The 15537-nt window shown below is 33.6% G+C and overlaps 2 protein-coding genes across 4 annotated transcripts; one reads left to right on the top strand and one right to left on the bottom strand.

The window, feature by feature from the left end:
• Nucleotides 1-369: 369 nt before the first annotated feature.
• On the bottom strand, nucleotides 370-15112 carry LOC116847748 (ABC transporter G family member 23-like). Of its 3 annotated transcripts, none has more exons than XM_032823070.1 (15): nucleotides 14177-15112; nucleotides 8188-8329; nucleotides 4928-5172; nucleotides 4683-4860; nucleotides 4473-4566; nucleotides 3900-4118; nucleotides 3639-3745; nucleotides 3313-3538; nucleotides 3019-3196; nucleotides 2816-2931; nucleotides 2513-2583; nucleotides 2235-2323; nucleotides 1975-2151; nucleotides 1464-1550; nucleotides 370-1372 (listed from the first exon to the last, which is right to left on the bottom strand). In XM_032823070.1, the coding sequence occupies exons 1-15, from the start codon at nucleotides 14241-14243 to the stop codon at nucleotides 1155-1157; spliced, it is 2214 nt and encodes a 737-aa protein (XP_032678961.1). In that variant the 5' UTR covers nucleotides 14244-15112; the 3' UTR covers nucleotides 370-1154. The 3 variants fall into 3 exon arrangements, with proteins under 3 accessions (XP_032678961.1, XP_032678963.1, XP_032678964.1); XM_032823072.1 differs by lacking the exon at nucleotides 14177-15112 and adding an exon at nucleotides 11664-11828; XM_032823073.1 differs by lacking the exon at nucleotides 14177-15112 and adding an exon at nucleotides 11762-11801.
• LOC116847749 lies at nucleotides 5750-8423 on the top strand. The gene is made up of 2 exons (XM_032823074.1): nucleotides 5750-6357; nucleotides 6688-8423. The coding sequence occupies exons 1-2, from the start codon at nucleotides 6033-6035 to the stop codon at nucleotides 7641-7643; spliced, it is 1281 nt and encodes a 426-aa protein (XP_032678965.1). The 5' UTR covers nucleotides 5750-6032; the 3' UTR covers nucleotides 7644-8423.
• Nucleotides 15113-15537: the final 425 nt, after the last annotated feature.

Here is a 15537-nt window from a genome sequence, read left to right as displayed (position 1 = left end):
TATATATATATATATATATATATATATATATATATATATATATATATATATATATATATATATATATATATATATATATAGTTACAAAGAAAAATATATTGCGCTATAATTGTATGTGATAATTATTAATGGAGAAATGAAAACTATAAAGGATTAAAGAGAATGTTATTATAGAAAAACAAACGAGAATATAACGAGAAGATTATAAATAGGAAATTAACAATAAAAGCTGATAGTAATACAATAGTAGCTAAAAAATTTGTGTACACAATACCTGTTGTTTAATGATAATACATGATGAATGATGATAAAAGGACTTGTAGCATTATTACACGGTAATAAATTTGTAATATTCAAAAAACCATTTAATTATATATAATTACTATGTTTATATTATTACGATATTATGTCAGAATAATTAATAATTGTCAAGTTTTCACGTCACGGTCATTGTCGTTTATAATTATATGAGAAAATGTGCGGTAAGAGAGAAAAATCGTGTGTATTATTATATACTACGATAAAACTAAATGTGTACAATTACGAATACAAAGTATACATAGCCCCAACATTGTACATGTTTGTACATAGAAAACCCCGTATACATCTGTGAATAAATGTAAAATTACAATATATCGTATACGAAGAAGCATAATAAAACGCAAAATGCAAAACATCCCAAGCAGCACAAAGCATCGGGCTAATGTTGAAACTCTCTACAGTGGCCAACCGTTGGCCAACTGATATGTGCTGCTAGGAATGTTCAACGAGTTTGCGAGTTGCAAATTCCTCTTCTTTCTTTATCTCCTGTCGCATTTTTATCATTGTATGTAAATATAACATAACTTCTTTCACATAACTTAAAATCATGTAATATTTCTTATTTGCACTCACGTGTTTTATTGTACGTATGCATATAGCGTGTGTTTTTATTTATATTTAGTATTAAATTAATCTTTAATTTTAATTTACCTAAATTTATTTAATTAAAGTAAAATATATTTACGACATGAAGGCCATTTGCACAACACTCGCGATCATAATTTTAGCGATAAGATTCCCTGAGCAAATTTGGAGTTGATTTCTTCTTCGCGAAAATGTCGAGCTGTTTTCCTTCGCATGAAGTTCCTTTTGAACTAACACGTTTCTTTGCATTAAGGCGTGGCTTTCGATTTCAGACCGACTAAACATATCATAAAGAAAAGTAACGACCAGCCGCCAATTACGAGTAAGCCACTGTATACGTCCAGCTCATATATCGATTGTCCTTTGTCCATTACTCCTCTAAGAGATATGGTCGGCAAAGTCATCGGCATGGCGTAGCTGATCCAGCGAAGTGCCTTCGGCATGCCTTCCACTGGCCACAAGGTTCCTGTCATTTGTCACATAAATTGAACCATTAGCAAAATGACCAAAATAACCAAAAAATTTAGTTTTACAAGATATGAAAAAAGAAGGCTCACCGCACAAGACTATCAGTGGAAAGAGACTTCCGGCTGAGGCATAATGAGCCGTACTATGATTCTTGGATATAACGGAGATGAAAAAACCTGAATCAATATCATTAATTAGTTTCTTTAGCAAATATCGTGTTGTTATCTGGATGATAAAATAAAATGAGAAGAGCTAGTTACTACTATATAATTATTTCTAAAATGTAAAAAAGTGAGTCTATATTAGCAGCTTAAAGAATTAAAATAAGGGACAAAAACAAAGAGAGCCATTTCCTTGTAAATCTTTTCTGTGATCTTCACGAGAGTCTTCTCAGGTGTTGTACATTAACAAAAAGATACTTGACAATTTATTTGTAGGATATAAAGCTGTCAATTATTATTCAATATTATTATTATTATTAAATTCAATCAATTATTATTAATATATTTCTATAAGATAAAGTTTATTTTTGTGATATAAACTTTTATTTCTCACAAATAAATTTTCAAGTTTTTTTCTCAGTATATATAGAATATTTACCATACATCAGTCCACAAATACTGCTGAGTAAGCCAAACCAGATTACAGCGAACATCGATCCTGCGCATTTCAAGCCCCAGATGGGAAAACACAAACATAGTGTCATCGCGGTGTTAATAATTACGATGACGTTTTGGACTAACATGTGAGATAGCAGGATTTCTGTGGTTGTCACTCCTGTCGTAAATTACCCGATGTATATACAAGGTGTTCCTTTATTAATTCTTTATTCGTTCGGCGAACAATCGTTCAAAAATTACCTTGAACAAGACTTCGGTCCCAAACACCCTCTAACCGTTCTGTGACCATTAAAGATGTGGAGATAGTGGTGGCTAAGAAGAAGAGAAGTCTAGAAAAGCGTAAAAGATCTGGTGTACACTGCCGAATACATAGTATGTCTTAATTAATAATGTCTTAATTGTTGCGAGATAAGCGGAACTCAACACTTATTAAAACGATAATCCCTATATGAATAGCTTTTTATCATTACTGTGATAGTTTTATATGATTATTATACTTGATACTTTTAGTTGCTTACGTTATTATGTAGCCTGGAGCCATATAACGTCTGTAGTCGATATCTAGCTCTCCATAAAGCGGTTTCTCGAACTGAAATTTCGTTTGGAATCTTACTTTTAGTCTATGTATCTTAATGTTTTGAAATTCCTAATTAATAATAATTGGTTCCGTGGAATCATAACTTCAATAAACGGCAATACGCAGTTTTAATAACAAAAGTTTGACACAGTTATGAATTTAATTTTTAATATGTTCCTTTGTTCGATTAGCTTCTCGTTCGACTCTAATTTGAATTATAGCGCGATATATAAAATATACTCACTCGAATAGGCAGATTGGCGAACTTCGGTGAAATCCCGCAGTCTTTCGCTACGTCCTCGTAAACCTCAAAGAAATAATCAAACAACTTCTTCTGAAGAAAAAGCCCGATCTCTCTATCTGTCAGACAAACGTCATCGCAGATTTAACCGTTTGAATGCTTCATTTCTATTAATCTAATGGATACATTAACTAATGGATACATACCACCCATATCGAGAAAAACCTGAATTTGCCCAGCGACAATGTCGGCTTCGTCGACATCGATGAAGTTGCCCAATCGATTCTGCAGAGCCTCGGAAAAGTTTCGACTAAAGTACATGACGCCGGCGAGTTTGCCGTTGCGTACAGCATCATTTGCCTCGGATATGTCGTCGTAGTATTTCTGCCAACAGAATATCGAGATAGCAATGTCGTCAAATTTGATCGAGATTCGCTCTTTCGTTCTGTTTTTATCCGCTGGCGTGAGAGTTAGGCGCGGATAAATTGATAATGCAGTACCTTCATCGCTGTCGCATCGTTGATCTGCTGTAGGAACTTGCAACTGACGTTCCCGATGTGGCAAGTGTACTCTTGCTCATCATACCAGATGTTCGCGAAGTTACCGTCGCAGTTGCCGGCTTCGTCGTTAACAATGCCGATTGTCAGACCCTTTGGATCACCGCCGACCCCGATGAAAAATGTACTCACTTGAAGTATTGGGAATAATATAGCGAAGGCTATTCCTCTAAAAAACAGATTGTTCCATTCCAAGAATAATTAGTGTGGAAAAATTCTTCAGTTACGTAAGCAGATCCACAAATATGATGCACGATAATTAAACTCACGAATAATGGCGCAAAAACTGAATGCCATTTTTCACTATTAGAGCTCTAAATCTTCTCAGTCTCGGAACTCTTCGTTTCGGATTGGCCTTGAATTTTGAAACTTTATCCTTAACAGTCCAGAAATAAAAGAAACGATGATTAATAAACATTAATTAATATAATTATTAGTTATTAATAATTACCGATGAGTTAGTAATTGTCTAGATAATAGTAATTGTAATCTAATAATAACAATCATAATCTTTATGTGGAGCTTTTTACCTTTGCTCTCCTGTTTCGCTCCTGGCAAAGCGGTTCATTTTCAGAACTCTCTGCTTTATTCTTTTGAGCCGTGGACCCGCTGCTGATGGCCATATTGTTATCTTCCTGTGTTCGACTCAGTATCAGGAACACCTCTTCCAACGAATTACATTGAAATTGTTCCAGTAATTGATATGGCGGTGACTCCGCCAAAAGTTGGCCACATCTCATTAAACCGATCTGGATATTAAAGATTAAAATCTAATCTACAACGTGCTCTTCCCCTGCTTCCTCTTTATTAATTTTTTAAATTTTGACTTTTAAACCAGCAAAGAATAGAGAATAAGAAACAGGATATAAAGAGCACATTATAAATTAGGATTAAATAACAAGTATCACCAGTGGCATAGCCAGAAAAAAGTTTCGGGGGGCTGTACTTTTTATTTTTGATAAGCAAAAAAAGGTCATTTGAAAAAATTTTTCTCACACTTAGCGTAACCCAGAAAATTAATTTCGGAGGAAGCTGCAGCCCCCTCAGCCCCTCCCCCTGGCTACGCTACTGAGTATCACGTCAGAGCAGAAGTGATAACTGACTTTATTCGCGTCCTTGGTTTCCTCAATGTAGTGCGTCGTAATTACCACTGTGGTATTCTCATTCTGCGTGATTTTAATCAGGTGGGCCCAAATACTGAAGAAAGAAAGAACACTTATAAACTATTGGCTAATTACGTCACTAATTTCCCGCTATATTTCCCAAGTCTCTAGAACGCGCGTTCAAAAGAGCGAGTAGCAAAATCTACTTGCTTTTCTCTCAAAATTGGATCCAGACCGACAGTGGGCTCATCCAGGATCAAGAGTTCCGGACGGTGAATTAAAGCGACGGCAAAAGACACCCTCCTCTGCTGACCGCCGCTCATATTCTTCACCAGCTGATTCTCCGGAGGTAATTGGAGCAATTCCGAGAGGAACTTCTGCCTCGTCTCTGCAAAACATGGTAAAAAAGTCTCGGTTATTTTCACACCAGCGTCTTCATCGAATCCCTGTCCTACCGATTTCGTCGTTGTCAAGACCATTTATCCTGCCGAAGTAGTAAAACGCATCGCTCCTCGTGAATTCGCCGACGAGAGAGATCTCCTGCGGCATGTAACCAACTCGGGGCCCGGGAATCCCGGAGCCTTCGCTGCCGGGGTTTCCACCCAGGACCCACACATCTCCACTGTTAAGACGTTGAACCCCAACGATGCAGGATAACAAGGTGGTTTTGCCGCAACCGCTGGCACCCAAAAGCCCATAACTGTTTCAAATAATAAAAACAGATACGCAATTTTTAATTGCAATTAATGATCAAACAATGGAACTTCCAAGTTCTAACTTTCAGTTTCTAACAGTGGCTGACCCGACTAGAATTTTATCCCGCAGTTCCAATCAGGTTGACCCCAATTAACTATCTAGTTAATTGGGGTATTATCTTTATTATTATAAAATGCTAATTATTAATAATTCTTACTATATTCTTATTTTAATTCTTATTCTTATATTCTTATCTCTTGATTGTTCAACATACTTAGTTGTTAACATAACTAGAACTGTTAGAATCTTATAACATCACCTTTTACAAACCAAACTTTCGAATCAATCTGGTCATAGAATAAATTTTTCGGAAATTAGTCGGAAATCTATGTTCGATTAGAAGAGAAAATTATATTATTTATTTCTTCAAAGTCCTTGTATATTTGCATACTTATCTAGCCACATTTACATTTCGTTGAATAACAATGATATTTATAGTTCCTCATACGAATTGCAATCAGTCTGAACTCTCAGACGATAGGTACGTGACTCATAAAAATTCACGTTATTCAATAGCAACGGCTATCCCGCAGATCGTTAAATCCGTGAGCAAATAACAATCTTCCGTCGGCAAAAACGATTGGCTAACACACCTGTAGTATTTGGCATTAGCAAGTTTGATTTAACGTTATCTTTAAAATAAATAAAGGAAGGAGGAACGTGTGCCGTGATATCGTTTACTTCCACATCAATACGGAAAATAGGAGAGTCGTAAAAATTAGCTTTCGTTCGCCCGGACTCTTTGTTCCCGCTAAATGATACAAGATCACAATATAACGTCTACGGATATGATGTTGTTATCGAATGCAACATCATAAAATCATCGAGCGACCTCACGATTTGCTTCAGTTTCGCCGCGACGCAATGATGATCAGCTTCATTGTGATTCTGTCGCTCGTAGTAAGAGCAATCTCCTCTTCATTATCTGTACAGGGATCGTTATCAACGCTCGACGACGACACGGTATCGATTGATCTTTTCGCGAATAAATCTAACGATGGTGTTGACGAACTAGTTGAGAAATTGCACGGGACAAAGCGGATTCGTCTGATAATCGATTTCGTTGGGAAGATCATCAATATTCAGCAGGAGATTAACGACAGAATCGATCGTCATCAGAATTATCTCGGTGAGTCAATTTTCATTCAAGGTAAATGTCTTAACTGACTGAACTAGTACAAAAGTATAATCAGTATTTTTATATTAATAAATATTATAAATATTAATAATTAATATTAATATTAATATTAATTATAAATATTAATATTAATTATAAATATTAATAATTAATAAATATTAATAATTAATAAATATTATTAACGAATACATTTTTATTAATAAATAATTAATGGAATTAATTATATAATATAATCTAATCTAGTAATATAATTTAAAATGCAAGTAAAGGGTTTATTAAATCTATTTCTGTACTGTTATTAGAAGTTTTTATATCTTTCAGTGGTAACTTTTAATGGAACGACAACTTTAATAAACATTGTCGGACCTGAAACAATGAATCATGCAATGCGCAGTGCTATCTTAAGAAAATTAGATTCTATAAATACGAATGTTGCAACAACTGCGCTGAAAGAGATATCTTGCAAAACCTTATTCAATGATTTTATAAGAAGCATAATCTCTCGAATGTGCAAGATAAATTTAATAGACGATGAAAGCAAAAGCAGCATTAATAGAGATCACAAAAAAATTCGGTACGACACTATAACCGGAGGCAAAATTGCACCGAAAATAGAAACACGAATTTTACGTTATTCTGCATTGACGGACACTGGCGGTAATAATTCTGAGGAAAGTTCTGTTACTAATAAAATTCCTGTTGGTCGAAAAAAACGACCGAATAAAATAAACGAGTTTGCTGTTATTATTAGTAATTTTACCAATAATAATTCTACATTTAAAATGTCGCGAAATAAAGATCTATCCACTGTTAAAACTGGTTTTATGGATCGAGAAATCGTCTCTGAGCAAAAAAATTTTAGAAAAGGAACATTCAACGATAATTCATTTGCGACGAAACTTGGTGATCTTGAAGATCAATTCACACTGTTAAAGGAGACTCCAACTTTTCCGTTAGATAAAGATATAATCAAATCTAATCAGATTGTAAACGAAAAACGGAAAGAAGCTCTTACGAACACAATATCGCCTATATTATTTCAAGGGAATGTCACGAACGTTCCAAAAATCTTCTCTCGTAGGACATTTCAACTTCCTTGGAACGTTCCTTGGAGCAAAGATCAGAACATGCAAAATCAGCCTCATGTATCTGAGACAAAGATGGACAAGATGTCGGCAATGGATGAGATTCTGGAAGCGGTACATCAAGTCTTGCCAACGAAAAAGTCCGCAAAGATACCGTCAAAAAAATCGAAAATGACATTTGGGGTGTCTTGATGCCCGGCGACTCGCAAAAGATTTTGAAAGTTCTAACAGATCCTTTCCACAGCACAGCTTTTGTAATGTAATTTTAGTCGAGTACATGATGTTATATATTGCAGCATGTAACTCGTAGATTCAACGTCATAAATAATCGAAAGGGTTTCCCTTTCTATCCGTACGTTCACACTAGGCGAAAACTGCATGACTATTGTGTAACATATTACGTAACGGACAGCAATTTAAGTAGTCGATAAATGTTTGCGTAAAATTGCATGACGACAGTTTCTGCACGTTTACGCGAATACGGATAAGGCAATTAGTATTGAGTCGTCGTGGAAGGCTTGCTCTGCGTTTGTGGAATGAAGCGGAAACACCGCTACATGGTATCGAAATGATTACATATCGCTAGATCAGATAAAAAAGGAAAATTACAAGTTAGATTTTTAATGCGGAAATAACTTGAGATGCAATTCTATCCAATTGACGACTCATAATGTATGATAATTGCCACGGTTACAGGGGCATCGCGTACTTATCGATAAGTGTAGCGATTACTCACATGGAACCTCTAGACACCGTCATGTTCAGGCCATCGAGCACTACTTTCTCGGATCCGTAACGCTTTGTAGCGTTCCTCACGACGACAGCCTCCTGTTGCACCATTTCGCGAAATGGTGAGGATTGCTCGCTCAATGATGAAACTGCGACAGAAATTTTTTTCCGTTTAAATTCGAGACAATGTTCTTAAAACGATCGTTTTGTGCGATTTACGAAGAAACAATGCCTTTATTCTGATTTGATTTCTCCTATTAGAAACTTCATCGCTTAAAAATATAAAAGCGGTTTTTTTCAGAAGAAAGTTAAGCACTCTTAAGACTACGAGCATTTGACGATTCAATGTTTGGTAATCATTTATGGAGAATATTCCGAAGCAGAACAAAAAATCTCACGATGATGTCGAAATGACAAAGAAAAAAGATTGGACCATGATTAAAAAGCGGATTTTTTAGTTTGTTTACGTCATTTTGATTTTACTGTAAGATTTCTTGTCCTATTTACATTTATACTTAAAAAAAAAATGTAAAATATACTGCGATTTATGTTTACTTTATGTATTGAGATTTATGTTTATTTTATGCAGTTTAAAACTACTTCAAGTGTATTACAAAAACTCACTTATCAATTATCATTTACTAACTCATTCATAATTTATTTCATGCAGTTTATAAATATTTAAAATATGTATTACGAAAACTCACTTATCAATTATCATTTATTTTAACTCACTCATCATTTATTTCATGCAATTTATAAATACTTCAAATATGTATTAAATATTTATTTGTCAATCACGATTCAAACATTTTCTTGTCATGCTGATATCATGATTTTCCGTTCTACTTGGATAAGTATTATTAGACATCTTTTGTATCGAGCAACATGTTCCGTTGCAACATAACAGTATTGCTGAGACGACCCTTTTCTTTGCTGACTTGAATATTCGACTTTGCGCTGACGAAAATCATTAAAAAGTAAGAACATGAAAATTAGACTATTATACAAGTCTATAAAAAATGATTTTTTTACACTTCTCAACAATATCAAAATCCCGTCCCGTAGATTATTTACAGTATATCTTTTTATTTTACTGTTATTGTACGTTAATTATTTCTCTAAAAATATTTCTAGCACAATATGTCTATAATTTAGTAACTGGAATTTAATAACATGTGGTAGACAGAAATGGTTTTAATAAATAAGGTAAATTTCCCAGTAATTAAACAATGTTCCAATGATTGATACATTAACAATAGATTTATATTTGATATTTCTAAAAAAAATTTTTTGAGATTTACTGAAGAATATTTGTTTCTGCCAATTTGCAATGTTATTCAATGAATATTTAATCATTAGTTATTACATAAACTAATCTATTGTTAATGTATCAATCATTGGGACATTGTTCAATTACTGGGACATTTACCTTATTACTTTTTACTACATGTTACTAAATTCTAGAATTAATTTTCATAACGGAATAAAATTGTGTAGAATTCTTCTGACTGACATCAGACGCAATAAATATTAAATAAATTGTGGCTATATTATGAATATACATTATTGTGTAACAGTTATACGTAATATTGAATTGCGTCAGCTATGAGACCACCAGCTATGTGACGTACAAATAAAATATCATCGAATATACAAGATGTCCCGAACCTCCATGATGATCCTTGGTGAGAACGTAGAACGGATTGAGGAGAGCAAGAAAGTCCTGTGCCGTTTTGCGATATTTGCAATAATAGTCGAGATATTAATTAAAAAAGATTGGTGAATGATTACGCGCGATTTGGTAGATGAGCTGCAGTGGGGCCGTCTGCCGTTGAATACTTATATAATAAGTCAAACTGAACAAAAAAGTCCTCTACTATTTTGCAAATGACCACATAGATTTTTAAATATTAAATAATTGCAAAAGACCACATAGATTTTTAAATATTGTTACATATATGATTGTATACCATAATGCATAAATTTTCTTTAATTAATATCTAAAAATCTATATGGTAATTTACAAAATGGTAAAGGACTTTTTTGTTCAGTTTGATTTAATGTATAAGTATACAACGGCAGACGGCGCCACTGCAGCTCATCTACCATATTGCGCGTGATCATTCACCAATCTTTTTTAATTAATATCTCGACTATTATTGCGAATATCGCAAAACGGCACAGGACTTTCTTGCTCACCTTAATCCGTTCTACGTTCTCACCAAGGATCATCATGGAGGTTCGGGACATCCTGTATATGTGGCTTATAAATAGTTAACACTAAGTTAAAATATTGTTTTACTAAATTAATCAATTTTTCTGATAGAACAAAAAATCATGAGGATATTATCGATAATATAGATGAAAATAACGAAAATATTATTAAAAAATTTACTTTTCCATCACGATTTGATTATTTTCTTGTCATTTTGATGTCATCGTAATTTTCTACTTGGATCATTTACATGAATACATTCTGCATAGATACTTTCTCTAAAACAAGCAGATCGGTTTCCAATATACAATATACAAATCTAATACCTAATCTAAAACCAAATCATGGACACCGCGAAAGCCTCAAATATCAATTTCAATATATAACAAATATGTTTATATTATATTTGAAGTAATCGATGTAACATCTAGCGATAAGTATAACGCGCCTAACTGGCAATTAAATGTAAGTAGAGATTGAAACTTGCTATTACGTCTTACAAAAGCTGAATACATAATTATGAGGTAAAAAAGCAATGTGTTTACGTATTACATGGGCAATCCTAATTCTATACTATTCTGGGTTTGTCCTATTCAGATAATTACGTATTTGCGGAAGATTCAGCCAAATGCAAACAGACATAAAGAAAAAATAATAGACCTCTTAAAGTGAATGAGAGAGAGAGAAAGAGAGTCGATTGGAGATGTTTTTTTCTTGTTTAGTAATTATGTCATCTTGCCTTTTTCGAAGATATTTATAGCTATTTATTGCACTGTCTTCTTCTTCTAAAGAAAAAGATAATATATTATAAAAACTTATCGCACACGCACAATATTGCATGTCTACGTATATATAAAGTAAAAAACAAACAGTCAAAAATCTGACGATATATAACCGAAATATAAAGATTTATTGTTAACATATAAAAATATGGGAAGTTCTTAAACTATTTAAACAACTATTTCACATTTATACGTGTGTATAAAAACGTTGAAACAAACTTAAAATATAGTCTTTTAAAATCGCACTTTTGAAAAACTTGAATAAGTCTATTTGAAAAATAGACTGCGTTATATTTTTCTTATTTATAATTTTTTATTTTTTATTTTTTTTTATTTTTCTTACTTATCGCTTGTATGCTGACTTAGATTGATTTCGAGTATTTTAACATGTAATTTTTCAACCGATGGATTTTCTATTTCTTGAAAGATTTTATTCTTTAAAAAAGTAAGATGTTTTACGAGTGACAAAGAATGTCGACTAACCAAGATATGTATGTAGAGCACGCAATGTATCACGAAATAATCACACAAATAATTGACATTTCACCAAAATTATCACTCATTCGTATTTTTATACCGATCTGCGAAGAACGTATTTTAAATATTTAACATCGCACTCTTTGAGTCATTCGGCGCGAACTGATAGCTGCTGAACAGCTAAACAGTCTTTTATAGTTTCAGTCCCCACTTTTTCCACACATAGATACAAAGATCAATTTTTTTATACAAAACTTATGCAACTTACAATTTTTCAAATTAAGTATCATTATTTTAACTTTGGGATTATTTTATAACAATTATAATACGCAATATAAAATTAATAAAAAAATATACAACTAAGTTATTAACTACGACTCATACATAAAATTTTTCATATCTCAGTAGCTTAGCTAATAATCTGATTTCCTTTTATACAGAATGATCGAAAACAATATGCATTCTGTTAATATTATCGTATTTTTGAGCGAATTCTAAGACTATTTTTCCTCTTACAAAATGTTATTCGAGATTTAGTTGCTGAACTATAAAAATAAATATAAGTTAGCCAAAGTTAAGTTAGGTAAAATAGTTAGCCTCTCACGGGCCAGATACGAAAAGTAAGCAAAGGCGACATAATATGTGGCATAATCACATTGACATTGAAAGTTTTCAAACTAACAAGGAAACCCATACAAGCGTCCGCCTCCGATTTTCATGAACTTGTGTAATATGTTATTTTAGATAAAAATTGTTGTACTTTAGATCAAAATAATACATTTTTTTATTATATATGCCCTTTCGCAAGTTTAGGGAGTAAAATACCCCTTTGAAGAAAATCGTTTTTTTTCATTTGAAGGGAATATAATGAAAACTATAAGAGATAGAAAAACTATTTAGAATAAAAGTTGAATGGTTTGAAGAGTACTTTACAGAAATTATTTTAATAATTATAATAAGAAATGGTGGAGGAAATATTAACAAAAAAATTTTTTTTCAAATCATTTCTGCGAAGTACTCTTCAAACCATTCAAATTTTATTCAAAATATTTTTTCTATCTCTTATAGTTTTCATTATATTTCCTTCAAATGAAAAAAATCGATTTTCTTCAAAGGAATATTTCACTCCCTAAACTTACAAAAGGGCACTAAAAAAGGGTAATAAAAAACGTATCTGTTATTTTGATCTAAAGTACAATATATTACAAGTTCACGAAAATCGGAGGCGGACACTTGTTTGAGTTTTCTTAAGATGTATTAATATTGTCACATGTGTATTGCCCAACGTCTGTATCTGCGGTGAGTTGTGCCGTCCCTGCCTATTTTCCGTATCTGGCCCGTAAGAGACTAACTATTTGATTTAACTTAATTTTATCTAATTTATCTAACTGTAGCTAACTTATTTTATATTTATCTTTATAGCTCAGCAATTAAGTCTCGAATAACATTTTACAAAAGGAAAAATAGTCTTAGAATTCGAAATTTAAAAATACGATAATATTAACCGAATGCGATTATTTCCGATCACCCTGCAGATAAACAGCGTTGTTTGTATAAGTTAGTGATATAATTTTATGTAACTTAATTATGCAATTAACACGAGTTAGTTAATTCTACGTAGACAATTAAATTTAAATTTTAATTATATCAATATATATTATGTAACGTCGAGAAGAAATCAAAAGATGGAAAAACGGATCATTTTCTTTGGAGTTTCCTTTGAAAATCAACTCTAATCTGCCCGAAGAAAGAATATGGCATTAGTCCGCTTTAAATTTGTGCGAATCACTCTCCTCGTTCATACAGGAGTCTCTGGAAGAGAAAGGGAGAGACACAAGGAAAAGAAGTTTGTGGAAGGGATCTGTTTAACATTATAACTGGAATAAACGTTCTGAAGTGTTTTAAAAAAAAATTTACGCAAATTAATTGCATAGATATTAATGACCTTGTACGTATTAGAATGCTTCTTAACGCGGTAAGTGTGCTATACGTTGCACCACACGTTAGTCCTAAACACGTTCTACGATAGAGAAACTGGAACACACTCGGATGTTAAAACCGTTAGGAGCGCCTCGTCGGAGGTTTTGGAGCGGTTAGTTGCATATGCAGCTGTAGGATGCACATGATAAAACAGACGTGGATAGAAGTATCACTCTAGGTCAACGCACTTCGACAATGGTACAGTGCTCTAGTCGAAACGCCTAGTCTGTGCATCGTAGTCGAGTCTACTGGAACTGATACCTACCATAATATGCGCGAGGCATTTTTTCCAGGTTTGCATAGTTTTACGATAAAAAAAAAATAAAAGACATTGAAAGGAATGTTTAGCGAGTCTTTTACTTGTCAGCTCGAAAAAGAGCTTTACCCAAAACTAATAGTACACAATGCACGCAATTATTGGGCACCACCTGCTTATATTATTCAAAGAGACAAAAATATCGATTTGGACGACGAAGCGGGTGGTCCACTCAATTATTCTAATATACTTTCCTCACGAAACCGGTGCCTTTTTCGCTCACCTTTCGCGTCCTGACGCAGACTCCTGGACCACGATCTAACGAAGGACAGTCGATCCCACGACGGCATTGCTGGGGGAAATGATTTTACGGTCGATTTAATCGCTGCGCCAAGCGGACGTCACTTTCGCGACCGACGGAAAAGCCCCGCGCCGCGTGCTACAAGGAGGAATTTGTGGTTTCATGCGTCGGATGTAATCGGAGCGCTTCAAAAATCAAGGCACTTTCCGTACTACCATCACGACTACGGGTTTTTCATTCGGCTTTCGTTTTAACGAGCCAGCGCGCGATGATCCTTTCCTTCTGACGACTTTCTCGCAGTGTTCTTTTCTCCACTTATTATTTATTTATCTAGGCAGCACGCACGCACGTTTCACTGTATCAAAAAGTGCACGTCTTGTCATTTACTTGCTCGTTTAACAATATAGAGTTATATCAGATTTAATTTTTCATCTTAGTAAGCATACATATGATATCAAAAGACAATTGCCGCGCGTGAAGTAACAATTTCCATATATTTACATATTTTCACAGATGACGTTGGCTACGTGTAATAGATTCGAACTTGCACTTTGTGCAAGTTTATAAGCATATCACTATATCATTATATCATTATAAGAGCACTTTATACTATTATGGTCGCTCCGATTTGAAGAGAGCGAATGAAAAACGGATAGACGTCACTCTGAAACTTTGACGAAGTTATCGACAAAGTTACAAAAAATGAGGGTTCAAAGTGCACAGTTTACTCAGGAGTCCACTCTCTCATATCTCCTAAAGCAAAAATCACATCCGTATGGTGGAAGCCTTTGTCAATATTACACTCTGCCGATTTTTGCACAACTTGATATAATACACAATATGCAGAATAGTCTTCAGAGACGAATTCAACAGTGCACACTTTGTCCGTCCGATCGTCGTCGTGCGGACTCGATAAATACTAAGGCAAACACTGACCCCCTTTCATAGCATAGCGTTGGGTATATACCTGGGGTAGTTACGACAGGTGCAACAGAGGGGATTTCTAGGTAGATAGCAGTTTATCGAGACACCTGATCGGGAAGTTATTGTATAGAGTATATCTCGACGTAAAGTGTAAAAATGCAACTAATATAATATATGCATGTAAGAATGACAAATTATACAATAATAGATATAAATATAATAACAATTGCTTATAACGACTTATATCCGAAGGAGATCAATGGAAAAACTAATCGTGATTGTTGCAACGCTTACCCGTTCGATACTCATGATGTGATGACGCTCTTTTCATGTATATATATATATATATATATATATATATATATATATATATATATATATATATATATATATATAAAAAAAATATATATATATATATA

The sequence above is a fragment of the Odontomachus brunneus genome, unplaced genomic scaffold, assembly GCF_010583005.1.
Source record: "Odontomachus brunneus isolate Ranch 3 - 2012 unplaced genomic scaffold, Obru_v1 Obru_scaffold_082, whole genome shotgun sequence".
NCBI lineage: Eukaryota > Metazoa > Arthropoda > Insecta > Hymenoptera > Formicidae > Odontomachus > Odontomachus brunneus.
This window is presented reverse-complemented; position numbering and strand designations above follow the sequence as displayed.